General features: G+C 43.9%; 1 protein-coding gene across 1 annotated transcript in view; it reads right to left on the reverse strand.

The window, feature by feature from the left end:
- The window catches only part of anapc4 (anaphase promoting complex subunit 4), a 136,939-nt gene that overhangs the window by 14,791 nt on the left and 96,590 nt on the right, over positions 1–25,558 (reverse strand). The window contains exons 13-25 of the mRNA XM_085968048.1: positions 25,271–25,313; positions 24,993–25,069; positions 20,192–20,292; positions 19,447–19,498; positions 11,967–12,022; positions 8,043–8,089; positions 4,249–4,305; positions 2,724–2,780; positions 2,208–2,301; positions 840–937; positions 680–741; positions 421–456; positions 172–273 (exon numbers count right to left, since the gene is read on the reverse strand). Coding sequence (XP_085824174.1) covers positions 172–273; positions 421–456; positions 680–741; positions 840–937; positions 2,208–2,301; positions 2,724–2,780; positions 4,249–4,305; positions 8,043–8,089; positions 11,967–12,022; positions 19,447–19,498; positions 20,192–20,292; positions 24,993–25,069; positions 25,271–25,313 — 882 coding nt within the window. The remainder of the gene's footprint in view (positions 1–171; positions 274–420; positions 457–679; positions 742–839; positions 938–2,207; positions 2,302–2,723; positions 2,781–4,248; positions 4,306–8,042; positions 8,090–11,966; positions 12,023–19,446; positions 19,499–20,191; positions 20,293–24,992; positions 25,070–25,270; positions 25,314–25,558) is intronic.

Consider the following 25,558-nt stretch of genomic DNA (forward strand, 5'->3'; position numbering starts at 1 on the left):
CTCATAAGTGACAAGTTAAAGATAATTGCATGTTTAATCATGCACTGTCGCTTCACATTTTGGGTTTAAAATGTACAACATTCCCATGCAATTTCCATAGAATCAGAAGAAGAATTCATGACAATTATAGAATCACATGGGTTGCAAATATCATTTTGCGGCAGTTCTCACCTTGAAAGGTCTGTGGGTCTTCGCATAATGTAGATTCTGGAAGATTCAATGCTGTGCATTGTGAACACTACATACTGTAGATTTGAAGACTTATCATTCCAACTATAAAGAAAATGTACGACAGGTTTCAGTTTAGTTGCTAGAAAAAGTGGAAAAACCAAAGCTACAGAAGAAAACTTTTATTATATCTCAATTCCATAAATGATTGAATGAACAATTTTTAACAGTTAAATATACCAGTGAACTTACAACGATGGTAGTGAAAATCTGGGCACAACACCCTCACTGAAATTAAACAGAAACACATGTATATTAACAAAAACATACTATTAATTTCAACAAAGAATGGAAACTACTCCAGTAAAACACTAGCTTGTTATGCTGGGAATCAAAGTTAATATACAGTAAGGGCTTTGTTTCAATTTAAATAATTACACTTTGTTATTTTATACAATTGAAAAATTAATTTGCTAATTTTCTTGTAGCAAATATAAAAATAAAGTTTTACCTTGGATGTAGCTTATACAGAGGCATGTAGACAACCTGTCGTACAGAATTCCCGATCACTTCCTATGAAAGAAACACAAAAAAGGATTAAGGAAAATTTTGAATCTAAATTTTGTCATAGTTTCACTGTAACAAAGTTGACCTTATGATGGAATACTTACTGCTGGTTTTTGTAGGCAACTATCAATCTGTCCTTCCACTAGCCTTTTAACATAATGTAGTGATTTCTTGGGAAAATATGGAAAAAGCAAGGGGCTTTCTGCAAACAAAATTTAAAAATGATGATTATACTGGAACTCTACCAATAACAATTGGATGCAAAATCCTAAATTATGAGATTAAAATACAAATACAAGCTCATTTTTTGTACTGGAAGTTAAACTCAGTATTATAGTACAAATTGGGAGTTTGTGTGCAAGGAGTCTGAAAAGAGTATCAGAGGAAAAGAAAGTGGCTGAAAACTTATACCAGTTATTCTGCAGAACCCCAATACCAATGGGGGAGGTTTCCCATTCAAGGTGATTTGGCAGCTTGGCAAGCCAATTCTTGACCAAGCTAGCTGGGGGAGGGGGTCAAAGGTTAACGTTTGTGGGTGTCTCTCACTCTGGAAGGGTCTGTATGGCTCAGTTTGGGGCTGGAACATACAGAGAGGCACCTCACTTTCTAAAGTAATTGCCAGGTAGTTCAATGATATACAGTGAAGAAGGCTCATATCAAAAGAGCAAAGTTTAAATAGTTTATTATTTTGATGTTATGGGGAGCAATAGGAAATTGTCAAATCTTGCTGTGAAAATGGTATTCTGTTCATCATATATTATGTATAGAATAAACCAGTTGGTTTACAAATGCCTTTGTTCCACTAGAAAGCTTTTCAGTCTACTTGCTGAAAAGGTAGGAGAAATACATGTGGCATGCAAGATCACAGCATCCAGTATAAACAATGAGATCTTATTGTTATGCCTCCCAGGCCACACCATCATTTAACTCAATATTGGGTGTTAAAGGTACACTCCAGTTCATAGGGAACTGGCGGTCTGCTTACAGCGATGCTGAACCTAAGAGTATATCTAGTACAGACCTGAAATTTGTAACAGAAGCCAATTACAAAACAGCAAACTAACACAATAAACTTTTTTTTTTAATGAATTTTATGTTCAAGGTGAAGGACATTAATGCTGGATAATGGAACACTTTCCATTATAGGCAACGAGCATCAGCATCAAACAATCTTGCATCGGGTATAGCACAGTTAGATATGGAGCACAGCTCCTGCTACTCTGTCCCAACAATGTGCCTCAGCCTAACCCTTGAGGCGGAAGTAGGATATTTTCCAGTTAACATTAGCCGTAGTAGAATTTGTGCCAAATTAGGATCACAGCATCAGGAACTTATTTGAGGCTACTCAAGCTGCTAGCAGAGAAAACCATCAACCGACAAAACAGTCTGGTCTAGATTTTAAACTAAGTCCTAAAGCTTAGTCCCCCTTTTACCACAAACTTTGAATTAAAAGTGCTAAGCATTATTTGTACCTTTAAGATGGACACTGTTCTGTAAGAAGGAAAACCATGGATTTCCTTCAGTCTCTGGAGGAGTTACAAGGTCATCATCCTCATCTTTTAAATACTGCAAAAACATAAATTGCAATTGTGTAGAGTTAAACAATTTCCAATTCAATACTGAAATACCCAAAAGGCAAGACTTTCTGGAGAGGAGTGAAATATAACAGATGCAAATAACATCAATTGCATGCTTACGAGAATACCCAAGTTAGCGAAAATTTCTTCAGGAGTCAACTACAATATGTACAGTATATGTTAAATATTGTAAAATAATTATGGGAAATACCAGTCCTTTTTCTTGACTTGTAAACTTGAATGAATATTTATAAAAATTTAGCACATCATTTTCAAATTGTAAATAGAAACTTGAGACACACTATTGATGCAAATTAAAAACACCTGATTTAAAATACATCAGTATTTAGAATATCAATATCACCGAATATTAAAGCCAGACAAAGCTTAATGATTACAAAAATGGCATACCTGACCAACTCTCTCCACATTAAAATACTGACCCTTTTGATCATAAAGCTCTGGTGCCTTCAAGAGATAAGAGACAAAAGTTGTTTGAAAATTAGTACATTGGGTGACATTTTCTGCTACATAATCTACAAGCCTAAATGTGGTATAGATTATATTCTAAATTGTACTTTTGTCCAACATAAGAAGGTTGCATTCCCTCGGTTTGGTGCACATACAATTACATAAGCATCAGTATACTGAAAATCACTAGCACAATTTATCTAAATAACTTGAACTGCACTTTATGAAAATCTGAGATCATCTAACAGGTATGACCTTCCTCATTCTTTGACAGCTGTTCAATGTCTAATGGGAATTAGGATTTGCGATCATTCATAGAGGGAAAAGAAATCAATGACCTTTCGGGGATTCATCTTGTTGTCAAGGTGACCTTTCTCCACTCTATTGTATACAAAGCCTCATGCTGAATTGTACCTTTTGTTTTTTGGCTGCAGAACTTCAAGTGACAGTGTGAGCAATGTAAAATACAACAGCTCCAGACAGCACCACACAAAGAAAAAAATCAAGTTGGGTCAAGAGGGTGAACATCTTTCAGATAAAAGAGGGAGACGAAACCTATCCAGTAGGTAATCCAGAGCAACAGAAAATGCTGGAAACACTCTGCAGGGTCAGGCAGCATCCATGGAGGTAATCCAGAACTCTCTGCCTCTTCAGTGTTCACACAGAATTAGCATCATACCAAAGAAGGACATAAACTGGCAGTGGAACTAAATGTTACAGATAGCTTAAAGTACCACACTGCTTTAATTCCAGTGTGTTCCATTTTTGTTCCATTACCTTCAGTTGCCAAATCAAGACAATAATGCTTGTTTAAAGTGTGCAAACTACTCCAGTTCCCTGTCTTACAGATAGTATCGAGAAAAAACACTCAATACGTTGGCCAATGGAATACAAGCAGAATGAACTCATAACGTTCCCTGGAGGCTTCTGTCCCATCAGGGAATTACACGGAAAGATTAATGATGATCCTTGCTGTCCACCCTAAATGAATTATTTGAACGGTCAGAATGTTTCTTCTGGCCTGAAAGGATGGGTGCTCTCCCTTAAAGATAATGAGAAGGACCATTTGCTGAAATGGACAAGCTATACATTTGAGAAGCCATACTGGGAATAATTTCATTGGTGGTTTTAGAAGCCCTCCAAGGTAGCTTCAACTTGCTCACCAAAGAGTCCTCTTCCTAGGAATGGCACTGCCAAGAGTGATAAATGGCCAATAAGGTTGCATTGGTAATCTTTGAAGCAACCTGTAAAAAATTCAATAAAATATCAAAACTACCAAAAACTCTTTACTGAATTACTGGAGTATATTATAGAACTATACGAGTTTAAAGCATGGCTCAGGAAAGCCATCAATTTCCTTAAGGAACAGAGTTCTTAGGCACTTCCCTCTTTCCTCCAATGGATAATTGTAAATCCTAATTATATATGGAAACTGAATGAAGAATAAATACAATTGAAAACTTACCTCTTTAAAGTGCTCAGACAGGAAGTCAGCAACAAAGGATACATCTCTATGTGTCATCTGTGTTTTAAAATAAAATAAAAATCAATGGATTGACATAAAATAGTAAACAACTAAGTTTCCATTTGATTTAATAAGCCTCATTAGTTCCACCATCTTGGCCACCAACAGATTTACATTTTTAACTTGGGCCTAGAAATTCAGTTGGCTGCGCCAGCCGTTAGCGCCTTAGGAGGAGTAGATCTCGAGCGCTAGGTGCTTAGCGCCCGGGCGCAGCGCGATCTGCGCCTCGCCCCAACTTCAGTAGACATTTAGCGCCGGCGCAAAGTCTTTGCGCGCGCTCAGCTGCACGCGCAGATCATGACGTCATTTCGTCGTGCAACGCCCTTTGTGCGCCCGGAACCGGAACTTCACTCGCGCCGCCCCATTGTGCGCCTGGCGGCCCTAGCGACTGTTGAGTCGAACGGTGCTCAGCCGATGCGGGCTGCGGGGAGCGCAAATTAAAGGGCACTCCTGCAGTAGAAAAGGCAGCCGTTTTGCAACACTCCTTGAGGAGGAGGAGGATGATGATCGGTACCACATAACAAACGGATGGAGAGAAGCCCTCCCCAAATACACTAGTCTCGGCCTTTCAAAAAAACAAATCCACCCTCCCCCTTTAAGAGCTCACCGGAGCCAGAATCAGCAGCTCGCCGCACCTGCCCTGCGCCCAACTTCCGGTGTTAGCACCATTCAATTAGATCATGGCCGATCTGTACCTCAACTCAATTTTCCTGCCATTGCTCCATATTCCTTGATACCCTTACCTAACAAAAATCTGAAACTATGAGGTTTGTTGAATATTAGTTCTAATTGTATTTGATTAAATTGGAACACCTACATCTACAGAAATTGGCTCTTCATAAAATCTGCTGCTGATCAATGTCTTCAGCCAGTAAACTTTTATGAAATAAAATGCCAATTAACAGTCAGTTTCGTCCAAAAGCAAAGACTAATGTTACTTAATAAAGTTGAGCAGTCATCGCAGACTACAGTACATTCGTTGGAAGCAGCAAATTACACTTCAGTTTTGTTCTGATGAAGGGTTACACACCCAAAATGTTAATCTGCCTTTTCTCTATACAGGCTGACTGACTTGCTGTGTAGTTCTAGCATTTTGCTTTTGTTTCAGATTTCTAGCATTTTTCTTTTTATTGCACAATAGCTGTAGCTTGGTTAAATCTGTACAAGAGGCAGTTGGTCAATTACAGGCAGTATTTTGCAATGATGTGTCCAAGCTACTGACTGCAAATACAAAAAACTTTATTTACAACTATTTCATCAGGAGAAGGGTAAAGAAAAGAATGTGTGATGACTTTTCTTAAATTAATAAAATTTAAAGGACCAAGATTTAACGTGAAGAAAACTTTGAGGAGCTGAATTGTGTTGTTTTATTTCATGTACTCCCCCCATTTTATAGTAGAAAACAACATATATACTAAAAATAATTCTTCGGGGGTGGTGGGGGGAACTTTTATTTTTCTACCACTACTGAGACCTGCCAGGTTAGGCCTTCCTTACTGCTAGGCCACAATGCGGCATTGCTAATGTTTGTATTCAAATCCCACCATGACCTTGCTTCTCCCTATCTCTGTAACCTCCTCCAGCCCAATAATTTCCTCCCTGAACACTCAGGCCGCGATTTTGCCGACCGAGGCGGGTCCAGGGCGGCCGGGGTCAGTGTTGCGGTCCCAGCCTGCTGCAGCCCGCACTCGCCAAGTGATTTTACGTTGATTGGGCTTGTTAAGCCCGTCCTGTGAGGCTCCCGGCCAATTAAAAGGTCTGATGACGCCATTTGATGATGGGTCATCATCCGGTTTCCTTAAAGGGACCATGGCCACATTTATTTTGGCAGTTCTGTTGTCAGTGTTCTACAGCATAGAGATGCTGCAAACACTGACAAGCACTGCACAAAGGTGCACGGCTGCACCTAGGCTCTCCCATGACTCCTTCCATAGGCTTATGGAGGGAGTCACAGCACGCAGGGAGGTTCTCTTCCTTTCCAATGGGCGGGAGAGACCTGCCCAGGAGATTAACGCAGCCTGGTTGCACATTGCACAGGAGGACACAAGCAGGGATGTCATCAGGAGGACCAGGCTGCAGTGGCGCAAGCCTTTCAATGATCTCAGTAGATCTTGAAACGTTAGTACAAAGCCACACTCAAGCTCATCCTGCTGTGCCACTCATCACATCCACATCACTCTACCTTCCCTACCCTACTCCTGCACATCTTTACTCACACCAAATTACCTTGCACCTCTACCCATCCCTCTCTATCTACATTATCACTTCCCCATCTCACTAGCCACCCTTCACACTCACCCTCATCCTAGACCAATTATACCAACTAACAATACACAACGGTAGGCACTTGGGTGGTTTAGCCAATGTTCATGTGAAGTTTCTGGCAATCTGCTGTCAAACACTGAAACCTTTATTTTCAGCACTTTGCGTTCTTGGACAGATTTGTGTGCACCTTTGGAAGTGGCTTAGTGAGTTGTAGTGAATGGGGAAACATAAGGGTACCCCCCCCCACTGGTGACGAGTGTGAAAGGAATGGCTTGGGCATTGTAGGGATACTTTATGGTGTTGGTGTGGGGTGGTGCCAACCGGGAACATCATTTGGCATCCAGGGTGTATAGCATCAAGTGAAGTAAATCTGCCCATAGTGAGGCCATCCCTGGCGTCCCGGGCAGCAATGTGGTCGGGTGCTAATGCCCTGTGCAGCATCAATTGATTGCTGAGAAGGCTGATGTTGTTGTTGTTGTTGCTGCTGCTGGTGTGCCCAGTGATGCTGGTGTTGGGGCTGATCTTGGTGGGATTCTGAGGACCAAGGTGAGATATTTTCAAGGGCAACGATGCTGATGGAATAGATGGCAGGTGAAGTAGAGATGACAGAAGTGATCTGTCAATGGTGAGAGAGGTTGTTCCAATGAGGTGGCTCTGGATAGAGAGTTGGCTCCAAACACTTGCAAGCTGCAGAAAGCTCAATAAATCTTCCAAATGCAGTAACCAACAGTTTCTGAGCTTTGAAAGTGAACAGCTGTAACATGGGATCTTTTATACAACTTTGGCAGCTGTCACATCATGAGATAATTCAATGCTGAATCCACTCACGACATGCTGAGCTGACATGCTCCCCGAGCAGCAGGTAACCTGTGGGGGAGCACGTAAAATTGAAATGTAGGCTTAAAATAACAGTTAATTGGATGTTTACAATCCATTTAATGATGTCAATTGCATCTCCCGCCGCTTGGTGTCGGGTTTGTTCATCGCCAACATACCCGACACCTGGGAAACTCATGTGGAGGCGGGTTGACAGTGGGTTCCCTACCCGCTGTCAATCTTTGCTATTTTGACAGCTGACCCGCCTCCGAACCTGCCCTCTGAATGCTGGCAAAATTCAGCCCTCTGTTCCTGTCTCTGGTCTCTTGTGCAGCGCTCCTTTCCATCTTCAACCCACCATTGGTAGCTGTGCCTTCAGCTGCCTAGGCCCCACACGTTGGATTTCCCTCCCAAAAGGCCTTTCCACCTCTCACTCCTCCTTAAAACCCACTTCTTCGACTAAGCTTTGGGTCACTCCTCCTAGTATCCCCTTCAGTTTAGGTGTCATTTTTTTTCTCCATCCGCTCTGTGAAGCACCTAAGAAGATTCTTCTATGTTAAAAATATATACAATATAAATGCAGGTTGTTTTAGATCTTGTTGATGTTAAAAACAATAGAACTCTGCAGCTTTGAATGAACTACTGCAATTTACCTTGTTTAGCTCTGGCAAAACATGATCATCAGACATTCTCAACATTGCTGAAAAACAAAATGATTCTGATTACCACATACCATTTGTAGCAATACTATACTTTTTCATTGAAATATTCAGATAATACTTTTTCAGCTCATGCTTATGAAAGACAATGTTGCAAATACTGCCACTTGAAACAAACATCAGTTTAGCAAGCTGCCACTTAACCCTAGCTAGGTGAAAAATCAAATGAGACAGATAGAAGTTAAGTGGCAGATATTACTGTAAAAATCTGAGAAGCTCATGGGCTACTCACTGGAGCATGGAAAATTGTTCTTAAATAGTTTAAAATAATTGATTTTGTAAAACTAAAAAAGTTTCATTAAATATATATTTTTTTAAAATTCTATAAAGGTGGCATTTAAAAAATATTTATGAAATTGAGTTATCTTTAACCCTCGACAGACTTGCAACACAATCTACATTCTCGTGCAGAATTTGATAAGCTTGTTGCAGAAAGTGACCCCGAGTGTATAGTATTTACAAGAGCTGAATTCGAGGGGTGAGGTGAGAGTGACGGCTCTTGACATCAAGGCAGCATTTGACCAAGTATGGCACCAAGGAGCTCAAGCAAAACTGAGGCAACAGGGGTCAAACGTAAAATCCTTCAGTGTTTGGAGTAATACCTGACAACAAAAGATGGTCGTGGTCATGCAAGGACTGCAGCTATTCAAGAAGACCTGTCACCATCTTCTCAGGACAACTGGGGATGGGCAATAAATTTGGTCTCGTCAGTGTCTCCCATATCCCAATACCAAATTTTAAAAAGTACATTAGGAATATATAACAGAATACAGATATAAAGTACAATTTCTTCATTAATTTAGAGATTGCGAAAGATCAGCTTTTTCCTGAAAAACAATTGATCTAAAGCCGGCTTACTATATTTGCTCTTGAGCCTGTTCCGCCATTCAATAAGATCACGGCTGATCTGTATCATAACTCCATTTACCCGCCTTATCCCTTAGTACCCTTGCCTAACAAAAATCTATCAATCTCAGTTTTGAAATTTTCAATTGACCCAGCCTCCACTGCTTTTTAAGGGAGAGTTTCCCAGATTTCCACTACCCTTTATGTGAGGAAGTGCTTCCTGACATCACCCCTGAATGAACCCCTAAATCTCTCTACTGCTCCACAGTTCCTACTTCTCACTATTTAGAAAATATTATGATTTGTCTTTCTTGGATCTAAAGTGGATTACCTTGCACTTCTCCACATTGAATTCCATCTACCACAGTTCTGCCCACTCACTTAAATCTATCAATGTCCCTTTGCAGCTATCTGCTCTCATCTACACTACTTACTATGCCATCTAACTTAGTGTTGTCAGCAAACTTGGATATACGGCTCTCTATTTCTTTATCCAAGTCACTTCTAAATATCGTGAAAAGCTGAGGCCCCTGGGAGACACTACTAGTCACATCCATTATCCCTACTCTATGTCTCCTACCTCCTAACCAATTCCCTAGTAATGTCAAAAGATTGCCTCCAATTCCAAGTGCTTCCATTTTTCCTAACAGTCTCTTGTTTGGAACCTTATTGAACACCTTCTGGAAGTCCATATTAATAACATCCACCATTTTTTGTTTAGTGATGACCAGAATCAAGTATTTTCATAAGATGACTGATAGATAAGTGGATATTTAACCAGACATAATGGAATTGCAAAAATCAGTTTTAAAAATAAGTCTGTAACCAACCTCTGACCATGCTCTACTTTTGTTGACAATTTCTATCAGAGTCAAGGATAAGAAATATTAAAACAGAAAGTAAGAGCTTCTACAGGTATATAAAAAGGAAGAGAGTAGCTAAAGTAAACGTTGGTCCCTTAGAGGATGAGAATGGGGAATTAATAATGGGGAACGGGGAAATGGCAGAGTCTCTGAACAAATATTTTGTATCTGTCTTCACGGTAGAAAACACTAACAACATTCCAATAATGGATAATCAAGGGGCCATAGGGAGAGGGGAACTAATGACAATCACTATCACTAAGGAAAAAGTACTTGGTAAAATAATGGGACTAAAAGACGACAAGTCCCCTGGACCAGATGGCCTGCATCCCAAGGTCTTAAAAGAAGTGGCTGCAGAGATAGTGGATGCATTGGTTGCAATATACCAAAATTCCCTGGACTCTGGAGAGGTCTCAGCGGATCGGAAAACCGCAAATGTAACACCCCTATTTAAGAAAGGAGGGAGACCGAAAGCAGGAAACTATAGACCAGTTAGTCTAACATCTGTCATTGGGAAAATGCTGGAATCCTTCATTAAGGAAGCAGTAGCAGGGCATTTGGAAAATCATAATGCAGTCAAGCAGAGTTAGCATGGTTTTATGAAAGGGAAATCATGTTTAACAAATTTGCTGGAGTTCTTTGAGGATGTAACGAGCAGGGTGGATAAGGGTGAGCCAGTGGATGTGGTGTGTTTGGATTTCCAGAAGGGATTCAATAAGGTGCCACATAAAAGGTTACTGCATAAGATAAGAGCTCACGGAGTTGGGGGTAATATATTGGCATGGATAGAGAATCGGCTAACTAACAGAAAGCAGAGTGTCAGGATAAATGGGTCATTTTCCAGTTGGCAAACGGTTACTAGTGGGGTGCCACAGGGATCGGTGCTGGGGCCTCAACTATTTACAATCTACATTGATGACTTGGATGAAGGGGCCGAGTGTAATGTAGTCAAATTTGCGGATGATACAAAGATGGGTGGGAAAGCAAGTTGTGCAGAGGACTCAAAGAATCTGCAAAGGGATATAGACAGGCTAAGTGAATGGGCAAATATTTGGCAGATGGAGTATAATGTGGGAAAGTGTGAGGTTATCCACTTTGGCAGGAAAAATAAAAAAGCAAATTATTATTTAAATGGAGAGAGATTACAAAATGCTACAGTTCAGAGGGATCTGGGGGTCCTTGTGCATGAAACACAAAAAGTTAGCATGCAGGTACAACAAGTAATCAAAAAGGCAAATGGAATGTTGCCCTTTATTGCAAGGGGGTTGAAGTATAAAAGCAGGGAAGTCCTGCTACAACTGTACAGGGTATTGGTGAGACCACACCTTGAGTACTGCGTACAATTTTGGTCTCCTTATTTAAGGAAGGATATACTTGCATTGGAGGCAGTTCAGAGGCGATTCACTCGGTTGATTCCTGAAATGAGGGGGTTGACTTATGAAGAAAGGTTGAGCAGGTTGGGCCTATACTCATTGGAATTTAGAAAATGAGAGGTGATCTTATTGAAACATATAAGATACTGAGGGGGCTTGACAAGGTAGATGTAGAGAGGATGTTTACCCTCGTGGGAAAAACTAGAACTTGGGGGCATAGTTTCAGAAAAAGGATCGCCCTTTTAGAACTGAGATGAGGAGATATTTCTTCTCTCGGAGGGTTGTAAATTTGTGGAATTCTCTGCCCCAGAGAGCCGTGGAGGCTGGGTCATTAAATACATTTAAGGTGGAGATAGACAGGTTTTTGCAAGATAAGGGAGTGAAGGGTTATGGGGAGAGGGCAGGGAAGTGGCTTTGAGCCCAAGATCAGCCATGATCTTATTGAATGGTGGAGCAGGCTCGAGGGGCCAAGTGGCCTATTCCTGCTCCTATTTCTTATGTTTAATGTAGTAAACATTTTTCCAACTCCGCATTCAGTAACATCAAACATATCCGTGTCTGGTACAGATCCTCTTAAATCACCCTGACAATGAGCATAACAATGTATTGCTAATAATGCTGAATTAGACTCTTCTGTTTAACGGCTCATCTTTCATTCCATCTCACCAGCTGGATCTAAGCCAAGAGCCCACAAATAAAGCCACATTTTAAAATTACATTAAGATAGAACTACACTGTGTTAAATAGAACGTGAAAGTAAAGGAGATTTTCTTCACCTGCATATAACCATCGGAAAAATGCCTTGAAGCTTTTCATACTACTGTCTATAACCCTGAAAGAGAACAGGACATCTTAGTATTAAAATCAAATTTCTTAATAATGGTTGCATTCAAGGTAGTGTCAATTTTTTCTTGGTTTCTGACATGATGTAGCACCACCCAGCAGGGACAGCAGTAATGAAGGTTCAAGTTTACAGGAGAGTGAAAATTTTCCATACTTCTATTTAATAAAAGGTGGACCATTAGGGAGAGGGGGGGGAAGAAATTGCATAAATTCAGGTCAATGGCAATATATAAATATATATATATTATTAACCATATTGGCCTAGAAATTCAGTTGCGTCCGCCAGCCGTTAGCGCCATAAGAGGGGTAGATTTCCAGCGCTAGGCACTTAGCGCCCGGGTGCAGGCCGATCTGCGCCTACGCCCAACTTCAGTTGACATTTAGCGCCGGCACAAAGTGTTTGCGCCCGCTCAGCTGCGCGCGCAGCTTATGACGTCATTTCGTCGTGCAACGCTGTTTGTGCGCCCCAAACCGGAAATTCAGTGGCGCCCGCCCAATGTGGGCGTGGCGCTGTTAAGAACTGTGAAGTGGAACACAGCAGAGGCCCTGCGGGCCTCGGGGAGCGCTAATTAAAGGGCACTTACACTGAACTATAAAGGCCAGCCATTTTGCTGCAATGACTTTAGTGCTTTGGATTTCTGGACAGAGACCAAGGAACAGACCTTCCTGATTTGGGACAACATAGGAGAGGTATTTTTGGCTTCTGGCCAGAGCTTGGAACTTTCACTCATTGTGATTTCACTGTTTGCAAGTTTATTATGGGGGCTGCATGGGGTTCCAACCCTCAGTTCCAGCATTATGTGCGAAGGGCTCGCAGACGCTGTGTGAGAGGGCCAGCCATGCCTAGACGCAGAGGGGCCATCAGGCGTCAGCAACGTAGGCCTTACCCACTCAGGGAATACCGGCAGCAGGTGTCCTATCTCACCATGACTGCCGCGCATTGTGTTAAGAGGCTGCGCTTCAGAAGGGAGGTGGTTGCAGAGATCTGCCAGCTGCTTCACAGAGATCTGCGTCCACAGCTGATGTGCAGGACGTCTCTGTCGGTGGAAGTGAAGGTCACGGTGGCTCTGAACTTTTATGCAAGCGGATCATTCCAAGCCGCTGCTGGGGACATAGCGAACATTTCCCAGTTCGCCGTGCATCGCTGCATCCGGCAGGTCACCGATGCCCTTTTCGCAAGGAGACACCAATTCATCTCCTTCCCCATGACCCTAGAGAGGCAGGAGCAGCGTGCAGTCGGATTTGCCAGGATCGCCGACTTCCCCATGGTGCAGGGCGCCATTGACTGCACGCATGTGGCTATGCGGGCACCTATCGACAATGCCGAGGATTACTGCAACCGGAAGGGCTACCATTCCCTCAATGTACAGCTGGTGTGTGACCACAGGCAGCGCATCCTAGCTGTCAATGCCCGCTTTCCAGGAAGCAGCCACGATGCATTTATCCTGCGCCAGACTACTGTGGCTGACATGCTCGAGGCACAGCCTCCACCAAGGGGATGGCTTATTGGGGACAAGGGCTACCCTTTGTGTACATGGCTCATGACCCCGCTCCGCGCGCCCAGGACCCCTGCGGAGGAGGCATACAACGAAAGCCATCAAGCCACAAGGAACATCATAGAGCAAACGATTGGCGTCCTCAAGCAACGGTTCCGCTGCCTGGATCGTTCCGGCGGATCTCTACAGTATTCGCCGGATAGAGTCTCCCAGTTCGTCGTCGTTTGCTGCATGCTGCACAACCTGGCTATCCGCAGGACTCAGGCACTGCCACCTCACGTTGGACCACCACCTCAGGAGGACGAGCAGGAGGACCATGAGGAGGAGGAGGAGGAGTACCAGCCCAGGAGGGAGCCACAAGGTCCAAGGGCCGTCCGCCGGCGGCTTATTGAACGGCACTTCTAGGCCCCGTCAGGGAATGGCTTGTGGCAATGAACGCACCTGAATGCAGCCGCTCCGCAAGCCCTCAGCCGGTTAACGCAACAACCACTTGAAACATGACACCTGGACAAGCTGAATAAATAAAAAGCTTTATTTAACAAACTCAGGGCCCTTCCCACATGAAACAGACAAGACCCCCAAAAAACAGTCAAAAACATATCTCACTCCCACAACCTGGGGAGGAATAACAAAACTTGTCAATAACATTTGCCTTCATCCTCGGCCTTCCCAAAATAAGCCCCCCCCCCCCTCCAGAACACAACCACCCCCATATAAAAAAAACAGTTGGCAACACACTCTACTTGGTGTGCCGAGAGGGCGAGTCCTTGTGCAGGCTTCTCCGGCCCCTGCCCGACCTGTTGCTCCGCCTCAACCTGGGCCCTGTGGGTGTGGCAAGGCTGGGGGAAGGCTCCTGAGGGGCACACTGCGTGACGGCAGATGCCCTTGGGGGTCGGCCTAGACGAGGTCCGGCCCTGGAGGGGCCGGCTGCTGACTGCTGCAGCTGGGCAGCATCAGTCTCTGCATCAGCTCGTCGCACCTTGGCTGGGGGAGTGGCAGTGGCGGCTGCAGCAATGGGGGCAAGCTGGCTGATGCCAGGCGCTCGCTGGTCGCCAGAGACATTGGCACTCGGCCGGGCTGGCACTGCAGCAAGCGCAGCAATCTGGTGGAGGCCAGACCGCTGTGCTGCAGCAGGGCGGCGGGTGCCCTGGCGATGCTTCCGTGACACCGCGAGTGTGGCAGAAGTGAGTGCCCGAACTGCCCTGGTCTGTGCCCGCATCAGATCAGCCAGTGTCTGCACGGCACCACTCATGAACTCGCGACTCACGTCCTGTGCTGCCGCGAGTTGGTCGACACCCCTGGCCTGTGCTGCCGCGAGTTGGTCGACACCCCTGGCCTGTGAGTCCCCGAAAGCAGCCACACTATGAGCCAGGGACTCAATGGCCTGAGGCATCTGTCCCACAACCCCCATGAACTCGTTGTGGCGCCGCTCCGAGGCCGCGGACATTTCATCAAGGAGGCGCACCTCCTGGGCGAGGACCGTCTCCGGACTGGAGGGCGGACTCGCCCTCTGGGGAGAAGGCCGCCGAGCTGCCCGACCCTTCCCGCGTGCCTGGACGCCACTGGGCCCAGCAACTGCCCTCCCCTGCAACACTTCCCCCCTCTGGGGAGAAGGCAGCCGTGCTGCCCGACCCTTCCCGCGTGCCTGGACGCCACTGGGCCCAGCAACTGCCCTCCCCTGCAACACTTCCCCCCTCTGGGGAGAAGGCAGCCGTGCTGCCCGACCCTTCCCGCGTGCCTGGACGCCACTGGGCCCAGGAGCTACACCCCCCTGCAACACTTCCCCCTGGCTCTCCTCCAGGCAAGACGTCTCCCCTCCATTGCCATCCCCTGGCGCGGATGAGGGTTCCCCCGATGTGCCGCCTTCCTCTTGGTCCTCGTCGTCCTCCTCTTCCGAGGGACTGGCACTCTCAGCTTCATGGACCTCCTCCTCACCAGCTGAAAGCAGGAAGGCACAAGAGTAGCTTTAGAGTGAGGACAGGGCGTCAGCGAGGGAGGCATGAGTGGTGGCATTATGCGCATTGGTCGGACAGTGGCAAAGGATGTAGATCTGAAGCGCAAGGGGAACGAGAGAGGTCCAAACGGTCATGTCCTTACCATTGGGGCCCAGCACAGGGTCCGCATCACCAATAGCAACGGGGCCGACCACCCGGCCACGCATGAGTCGAGCCACGCGCTCCTCCAGCTCACTGAGCTCCTGGAACTGGGCACGGCCTCCCCCGGTGACATTCCAGCTCTTCATATTCTGGGCCAGCTTGGCCTGCAAGAGAAAGGACGGCCTCTAAGTACAGTGTGGTGCCCTGTTGTTGTGTGCACTGCCTCCCATGGTGGAATAGCTTGGCCAGTGTGGTGCCCTGTTGTTGTGTGCACTGCCTCCCATGGTCGAATAGCTTGGCAGTGTGTAAAGTGCAGAAAGTGCTATTGATGATCATGCCAGTGCCACAGCTGCGGGAGGAGGGATGGCCATTAGGCCTTTGAGGTCCCTTTGCCCATAATGTGAGGTGCACATGCAAGGATGAGGAGGACACTGGAAAGGCTACTCACCTTGACCAACCGAGTGAGGTCGTTGTACTTCTTGCGGCATTGGTCACCAGTCCTGGGGACATCGCTGGTGGCTGACACCCTGTGGGCGATTTCCCTCCAGGCTCTCCTGAACTGCCTCCTGGGAGCCTTCTTGCCACTGTCCGGGCACAAGATCTCTCTTCTCTTTTCCAAACCCTTAAGCAGCACCCACAAAGCAGGCTCTGAGAAGCGCTGCGCTCGTTCACGGGCCTTCTGCATGGCTTCAGGCGCTATTTGGGTCCACCAGCAGTGTTGAGGCCTAGCTGCAGGGCTCCACTATCCAGGGCGTGGCAGCAGACAAAGTCGACCCTTCCCCCTTTAAGAGCTGGCCGGCGTCAGGGTGTCTGCTGTCAATCAAAACATGACCGCACCTGCGCTGCGCCCGGCCTCGGCGTTATCAGTCTGCACCGCCGGCTTAGCGCCTAAAGATAGGAGTGCCACGCCAGTTTCAGCGCTCGCCCAAACTCCTTGGCCAAATCTACTGAATTTCGGCGAAGTGGCCTACACTTTCCGGCGGGCGCTAACTTTAGCGACCGCCCGACTTTAGCGCCCCAAAAGTGGCGCGACTGAATTTCTAGGCCATTATATAAGTAAACAAACATATAAATAAAAAACATATACAGTATATGATCTTGATGATAATGAGGGGTCAGCTCATTGAAATATTATTATGGGGGGGGGGATTGGTTCCGTTTATTTAGATAAGAACTCACATTCGGCTTAATGGTGTGGAGGCTCCTAGCTTACTAAGGCACTTCCTATATGCATTTTCTTTCACTTATTGCATGGGGAAGGGGTGAACTAAGATTCAGGCCTCCTCTTTCAAGGGGAGGAGGGGTTGTTCATCCTTCTGCTGGTAAAGCCACCCCATTTATAACTTGGGACACTTATTAGTAGGACAAAAGAGGTGCCTGACGACGTGTGCCCGCATTTGACTTTTGCCAAATTTGCTTTCACCATTTATAAGCGCTATTCTAAACAGTCTATAAAGTAGCACCCAAATATTAAAGTACACACAAAAGAAATTAATTTCTCTCATTTCCAAGCATGCCCCTAGTATCTTTGCTCCTGCTACACTTCATCTTCTATCTACAAGTACATACTTGATATGCACCTCTCCCTCCCAAGCTATGCTCCCACCTGTGAATCTGCGATATAACTTCTCCTTTAATGCCTATTTCCCTCTTCCCTTGCCCAGTGGAAAAGGAAGCAGAGCAACTGTTAAAATTTTTCTTTGAAAATTCATTAATTTTGAAACCTAACTTCATTTGGGTTTTCGAGCAAATGGCCTTAACTACTAACTCTTATCAGAACTTAATGCCCCAGATTTTCCAGTAAAAATAACGGTGAGACTATCGGCACTAAACTGGACAGCAACTTCCGACGACCGCACATGAGCAACTTAACGCGGAAATCAGGAAATTTCTGTCCGAATTGCCATGCTCCTTCAGAAGCTTCGTTATAATGGCACCTCGCCAAGAAACTCAGCATTGAAACACATGGAAGGTTGTGAAGGTGCAGTACTTACGTGATAGATACCCACTAAACTCACAGTACTGCCCCCTGATTATCAAAATCCACAACAAGGCCTTGGACAACGTGGACCACTTTCCATACCTTGGGAGCCTACTGTCAACAAAGGCAGACGTCAACGACAAAGTCCAACACCGCCTTCAGTGTGCCAGTGCAGCCTTCGGTCGCCTGAGGAAGAGAGTGTTTGAAGACCAGGACCTCAAACCTGGCACTAAGCTCATGGTCTACAGAGCAGCAGTGATACCCGCCCTACTGTATGCCTCAGAGACATGGACCATGTACAGCAGGCACTTGAAAGCACTGGAGAGGTACCACCAATGCTGGCTCTGCAAGATCCTGCAAATCCATTGGCAGGATAGGCGCACCGACGTCAGCGTTCTTGCTCAGGCCAACATCCCCAGCATCGAAGCTTTGACCACGCTCGATCAGCTCTGATGGATGGGTCACATTGTCCATATGCCCGATACGAGACTCCCAAAACAAGTGCTCTACTTGGAGCTACGACACGGCAAGAGAGCCCCAAGTGGGCAGAGGAAATGCTTCAAGGACACCCTCAAGGCCTCCTTGAAAAAGTGCAACATCCCCATCGACACCTGGGAAACCCTGGCCCAAGACCGCACAAAGTGGAGGAGAAGCATCCGGGAAGCACCGAATAACTCGAGTCTTTTCGCCGGGAGCAAGCGGAAGCCAAGCGCAGGCAGTGCAAGGAGTGCACGTCAACCCAAGCACCCCACCCACCCGCCCCTTCAACCACCATCTGCCCCACCTGTGACAGAGACTGTCCCGCATTGGACTCATCAGTCACCTGAGAACTCATTTTTAATGTGGAAGCAAGTCATCCTCGGTTCCGAGGGACTGCCGAAGAAGAAGAAACTCACCAGAAAAAGTTAGGGCTTGTCCATTCCAGTCCAAGTAATTTTTTAACAACGTGATAAGTCTTAATTACTGCCAAACAACCTCTCTGGCGCTGAAAATTAACTTTTACAAGTGTGGAGTCTCATTCCTTCAAATTTTAATTATTGGAGATTTAAAAAAAATTAAAACTTTTTTTTAACTTTTTCTTTCTGTCTCTTATCTCTCTCTTTTAATTCATCTTTTTTTCTCTCTATTTTTCTTTCTGTACATGATTTGGAATTGAATTAACTGTTCCGACTTACACTTCCTGGCTCAGACTATGCGTGCTGCAGTAAGGATTCTTCAATCTCATTGGTTAAGGAGATATACAGTTGCTTGCCCTGTTCACACAGGTCCCAGCTTCCCTGTAGAGGGCGCTGTGCCAAAATGGATTTCTAATTACTGCAAGTTCCAGTGCAAAAGTCCATAGAAAGACTGTGGGCAAGTGAAATGAACGGCTAGCAACGTTTGTTTGCCGCTGACCGCAAAATATTATTCATATAAGTTAGAAGTATGCTGATCTATACTATTTAGGACTACCTTTTTATTGACAGTGAAGGAATCAATGTCTTCACTCAACTGAAATGTCAGAATTTCTCAGGGGTGCCATGTAGGACAATATTTTTAACGGGTGGAAGATCTTCAAAAAAAAGCTACATATGTGGGGATAATAAGAGTATTTATTTAAATGTACTTCTACCTACAGTACTATAATCCTTTAGTGTGTCATACATTACAGACAATTTGTTGCATCCTGAACTATCTTTGCAAGGCACTTATTTTTCAGACATTTCATCATTCACTGTTATTACAGCTAAAGTAATACTGGTTGCCCAACTGCACTTTTCACTTGCTACTGGTGAATCAGCTTCTGCACACAAAAAAGCACATATATCTCACCCAACACCATGCTTTTGTTTGTACTTACTGTAACAGTTCATTTGCTTTTAGTATAAATGTTCCCACGGCATTTATGGCATCTTTGAAAGAAAACAAATAATTTACTTATGTCAAGTATTGAAAAATAAAACATCAAAATTTAATCTTGTGGTGATTTGGTGGTATTCCAATATGCCATATCAAGGAGTGGTAAGACACAGGGTTATGTTTCCTAAGCTGCAAGTTTTCTTGTCTTAGCATTAAGTGCTTGGGGAGTGTAATGGAGATTGTAATTGGACAGCAAGTGACCCTGGGTTACATTTGCACCTGTAACTGTAACATGTGAGAATACCGAAGGCAAACAGAGAAGCCCCGAAAATGTCCTGTGAGCAGGCTGCCTCTGTGCCTCATCAGCCGCCAGGAATGAATCAACAATAGCTCCAATAAGGTCAGCCAGTGGTGTGAATAGTAAACTAAAAGACAAGGCATTATTGTAATTCATAACATTCCAGGATAGAGCACTTTGAGCGCATTTCTTTAAAAAAAAAATTCAATGTCATTAGTACAATCCTCACACTTCGTATTTAACAAATAAATGTTTAAAATACCACGAATATCTATTTTAAACAACTGAATTCTGCACAAAATTTAAATAAGTCATTTAAACAACACTACGAATAAAGACTTCTACAGTTCTTTAATACTCACCAATAGTTACATTTTTTACTGTTTTACCAAGTAAAATTCCAATGGTATTCAGCATTTAAAAGCTTAAAACAGCATTTAGAATGTACCTTCTATGGCTGGCACATCTAACCCTAAAGGTTGGTATTTCTGTTTCCACATAGCCATTCCCTTTAGCTCATTTAAATGATACAGGAGAGCCTCTGAGCCACTGTGCGTGATAGCAAGACAGAAAGACAACATAAGAAAATCAGCTTAATAAGATAAAAGAAAAGATTGCACATCATAACTTAATTCTGCATCCTGAAAGTATTACATATAAAGTAGGATATTTAAACTACTGTGAAAATAAATTGTTACAATTCTAAAAGCCTGTTATCTCCATCTATATGAAATTTTGTGTATGTTACACACTCATTATTTGGGCATCACCATTCTGTAACATTCACACCTGCAGCTTCATACTTCTACCACCAAATGGAACTTCACAAACCCCAGACCTTATACTTACAGCCTCACTAAAGAAAGAAAAAACTTGCATTTATATAGCACCTTTCATGACCTTAGAATGTCCTAAAGCGCGTTCCATCCAATGAAGTATGTCTGAAATGGATGTCTAAATAGTGTCATTGATGCCTAATTATAATATTAACTGTAAACTGGAGACAATTGCTACCACCAATATAAAATTTCACCAGAAAACTGGAATGGATGGTAATCTAGTGTAATGGAATTCTGCTCATTTTCCAATCTCCTTACTGTCTGTTTTACACCTGTTAATTGGGCAACCAGAAAATCTACTCTAATGTGTGTACAACTAAAAAGCTACCAGTGCAACAGGTCACATGGACTGAAATGCCTTCTGTAAATTTGACTTAATAAAGTCATTTAGGACCAAGATGGATCATTTTTCCAATTGGTATATTTCTATAGACTCTGGAACAGTTCCCATGGATTGGAGGGTAGCTAATGTTACCCCACTGTTCAAAAAAGGTGGTAGAGAGAAAACGGGGAATTATAGACCGGTAAGCCTGACATCGGTAGTGGGGAAAATGCTACAGTCCATTATAAAAGATGTAATAGCAGAGCACTTGGAAAACAGTGACAGGATCAGACAAAGTCAACATGGATTTACAAAAAGGTAAATCATGCTTGACTAATCTAATGGAATTTTTTGAGGATGTAACTGGTAGAATAGATAAGGGAGAACCAGTGGATGTGGTGTATTTGGACTTTCAGAAGGCTTTCGATAAGGTCCCGCATAAGAGATTAGCGTGTAAAGTTAAGGCACATGGGATTGGGGGCAAGGTACTGACTTGGATAGAGAACTGGCTGGCAGACAGGAAGCAAAGAGTTGGAATAAACGGGTCTTTTTCGGAGTGGCAGGCAGTGACTAGTGGGGTACCGCAGGGATCGGTCCTAGGACCCCAGCTATTCACAATGGCCCAGAAATTCGGGTTGGGGGCTTCCCGCAGGTGTAAGCCCCCGACCTGCACTTACCTTGCGCGCCGGCCGTTGAGCTGTGGGCCCCCGTGGAATTCCGATCCGGGGACTGGTCCAGCTGCCAGCGCGCAGTGCTTGCGTATCCCAGGGGTGCAGTTAGTTCGATGCGTCCCCTGGGATCACATGGGCCATGGGGAGCCAATCGGAGCAGGGAATGCTCCATTCATAAGATTGACAGGAAGACCAGTCAAAAGTTATAAATACTACGGCCCCAAAACAGCACTAAATCTTCAAATAAATTTTTAAAAAACATCACATTTTTCAAATAAACTATAAATTACATGAAATAACTATTTTAAACAGTAATTTAAATTTTTGAAAAAAATAATTTTATTTTCTAATGGGGCTAAAAATAAACTTACCTTGCTTCAAAGTATTTAAAAATAATAAACCTGTGGAAAAAATGTTTTAATTTTAATTAATTCACCACTTACCTTGTAAAAAGCAGGCCTTACGTCTGCTTTTTACATGTCTAACTCCTGGAAACTTACCCTCCCAGAAAAACCTGTAAAAAAAAACGAAGTTCGATGTGCACGCGCAGCCTCTCCTGCACACGCGTTCGACCTCTGAACCTCTTCGCTCAGGGGAATGGAAGTGCTGGTTTCCCGCGCATGCGCAGTGCATGCAGGAAACCGGCACTTCCATTGGGCTTACGGGTGAGTATCCCGTGCGTACTCACCCGTGGAGACCCGAATTTCTGGGCCAATATATATTAATGATCTAGACGAGGGAACTAGATGTAATATCTCCAAGTTTGCAGACGACACAAAGCTGGGTGGGCGCGTGTGCTGTGAGGAGGATGCCAAGAAACTCCAGTATGATTTGGACAGGTTGGGTGATTGGGCAGATTCATAGCAGATGCAGTATAATGTGGATAAATGCGAGGTTATCCACTTTGGTGGCAAAAACAGGAAGGCAGATTATTATCTGAACGGCAATAGATTGGGAGAAGGGGAAGTGCAACGAGACCTGGGTGTCCTTGTGCACCAGTCGCTAAAGGTAAGCATGCAGGTGCAGCAGGCGGTTAAGAAGGCAAATGGTATGTTGGCCTTCGTAGCAAGAGGGTTTGAGTACAGGAACACGGATGTCTTGCTGCAGTTGTACAGGGCCTTGGTGAGACCACACCTTGAATATTGTGTGTGGTTTTGGTCGCCTTATCTGAGGAAGGATGTTCTTGCCATGGAGGGAGTGCAACGAAGATGCACCAGACTGATACCTGGGATGGCAGGAATGATGTATGAGGAGAGATTGGGTCGATTGGGCTTATGCTCGCTGGAGTTTAGAAGAATGAGAGGGGATCTCATTGAAACTTATAAAATTCTGACAGGACTAGACAGACTAGATGCAGGAAGATGTTCCCGATGGCGGGGGAGTCCAGAACCAGGGGTCACAGTCTAAAGATAAGGGGTAAGCCATTTAGGACAGAGATGAGGAGGAATTTCTTCACCCAGAGAGTGGTGAACCTGTGGAATTCTCTACCACAGAAGGCGGTTGAGGCAAATTCATTAAATATATTCAAGGAGTTGGATATATTTCTTAAGGCTAAAGGGATCAAGGGATATGGGGAGAAGGCAGGGACAGGGTACTGAAATTGGATGATCAGCCATGATCTCATTGAATGGCGGAGCAGGCTTGAGGGGCCAAATGGCCTACTCCTGCTCCTATCTTCTATGTTTCTATAAGGTATGGTAGTGTATGGTACGGGACTAGCAACCCTGAGGTCGAGAGTTTAAATCCCACTATAGCAAATTGTGAAACCAATTTCTATAAATCTTGTATTTTGCAGGCCAGTATCAGAAAGAATGACCATGAAAGCTACCAGATTGTTGTAAAAACTCAACTGGCTCACTAATGTCCTTTAGGGAGCGAAATCAGCCACCCCTACCTGGTCGGACCTATATATGACTCCAGTCCCATAATTAACCAGGGAGAGGCTATAAATACTGCTTTATAGAGTTGCCCGCATCAATTAAAAAAAACTCCATTGTAGCCAATGTTTTTTTCATGTTGGTAGTGAAAAATAGGGTCAACATAATCACTTGCCTTCCTTTCCTACATGGATCAAAGTATTCCTGGAAAAGTACATACATTTGATTTAAAAGCTTTACTATCCATTTGAAAACCTAACAATTCCTTCTGCTGTGAAATGTTGCCATACAATGAAGTAATCAATCCAATTGTGCAGCCAGGTATGTCATTTCAGTGAATGATCGTTGCAGGTAAAATTTAACTGGAACAGTGAAGCTATACCCAACAGCCCCAGAGAAGCTATGCCTCTCAGATTCATAGTGGATCTCATCTTGTTTTTCCAATGAGTTATGCCAGTTTTACGTCTGTTGATTGGGTAATCGGGAAATTTACCCTACTGCGTGTAGAAACAAAAAATTCTCAGTGTAAGTTGACTATTTGAAACAATACTGCTTTCATTTATAATTTTTAATTTGTTCCAGTTGGCAGTGTTGTACAAACTTGACAAATAGTACCCCCAGTTTAATGATTCACTTTTAACATTCTTACTATGAAGTGGTACCTTTTGTACCACTATTGAAACCTTTGAACTTGAATTCCTTCTCTCCTGGAGGTCTGATTGTTTTAAGTGCCAAATTCCTAGGCTTCATTTTGCGGCTGTATTCCACTACAACAGTATCATTGATGCAAAGCAGGTTTGCGGTTATGCTATACGGGTAGTCTGTCCATAGTCAAGTGCCGAGCAGAGAGCCAACACTGAGGAGAGGTGGAGGGAGACTCTCTGGAGGAGGTAGCTCACTCCACTTTGTCAGTTTGGGCCCTTGACACCTGATTTACACCAAATGGCTTAGGTTTTAAATCTGCTATCTGTTGATTTTTTAGCAATTTGGAAAATTGCTCCTGGTGGAGGCGCGAAAGCCCATCTTCACTGTGTAAACGATCCTGGGGATGGAAATTCGGTTGGGATCAAGAGTGCATCTCAATGGTAGGTGGAGTTACAGCCCCAAGAGAGATGTCCCCCAAGCAACAACAACTGAAAAATCCTGACCCACAAGTTTACTGTCGGTGCAAAGCTGAAATCACTTCTCACCGATAATAACTTGTAGTGTCAATGCAACAAACCGTTCACTGTTACATTCCATTCCAAAATATATTTTTTGGATCTTTCCTCGAGATATCATTCAGTTGACGAACTTACAGCCCACATTTTGAGTAGGCATACTTTGTTTTTTTATCGGCATAAAACAGGAAATATTCAAAACATTTGCTAAAAATGTATTCTAATTGCAATGTCCTGGAAACAAACCATTTAGGTTAAGACAAACCATATGTTACAGCTATTACCCAGTATAAAGGCTTGGAAATGTATTTAGCCTAATAAATAATCTCAAACTATATACACAGTCCCACATCCTCAATTAAAAAAGGACAATACTCTACCTTTGTAAGTGACTGATAACCAGTTTCTGAATACTAGAATAAGACGACTCTATGGACTGGCCAAGCTTCTTTAAACCCTGTTAGTTTTGAACAAAGCAAAATGTTTGTTTATGCAAAAAAGTAACCACCAACTGTACTTATCACAGAGTTCAAAAAGTTAGGGTGAAGAAGTGAAATCCTTACCATAGATATTTACGTTGGCATATTCAAAAATCACTGCTAGAGTCTATTAAGAAACTTTCTTCACATTCTGTATTTATATCCTTTAATACACTCACCTTAACTGTTAGCTGGTTCATTAACAAAGACTGCAACTCTGGACTACAAACAAAACAAAAAGCATTAGTTACAGCCAGGAAATGTAAAAGTATTGATTACTTGTCCAATTTTACCCAATATTATAATATAATCTGCTCAATTGCAAGCTACAGATTAATCAATTTTGCACCCTAAACTCATGCTATTTGCACCTTAAGCCCACAAGGTAAACCTTACTGATGCAAGAGACAAGATTTTCACTGCTCGCTATAGCAGAATTACAAATGTGTGTATGGAGAACATATTTA

The sequence above is a fragment of the Somniosus microcephalus genome, chromosome 2 (assembly GCF_052327205.1).
Source record: "Somniosus microcephalus isolate GS21.2 chromosome 2, FLI_Smic_1.0, whole genome shotgun sequence".
NCBI lineage: Eukaryota > Metazoa > Chordata > Chondrichthyes > Squaliformes > Somniosidae > Somniosus > Somniosus microcephalus.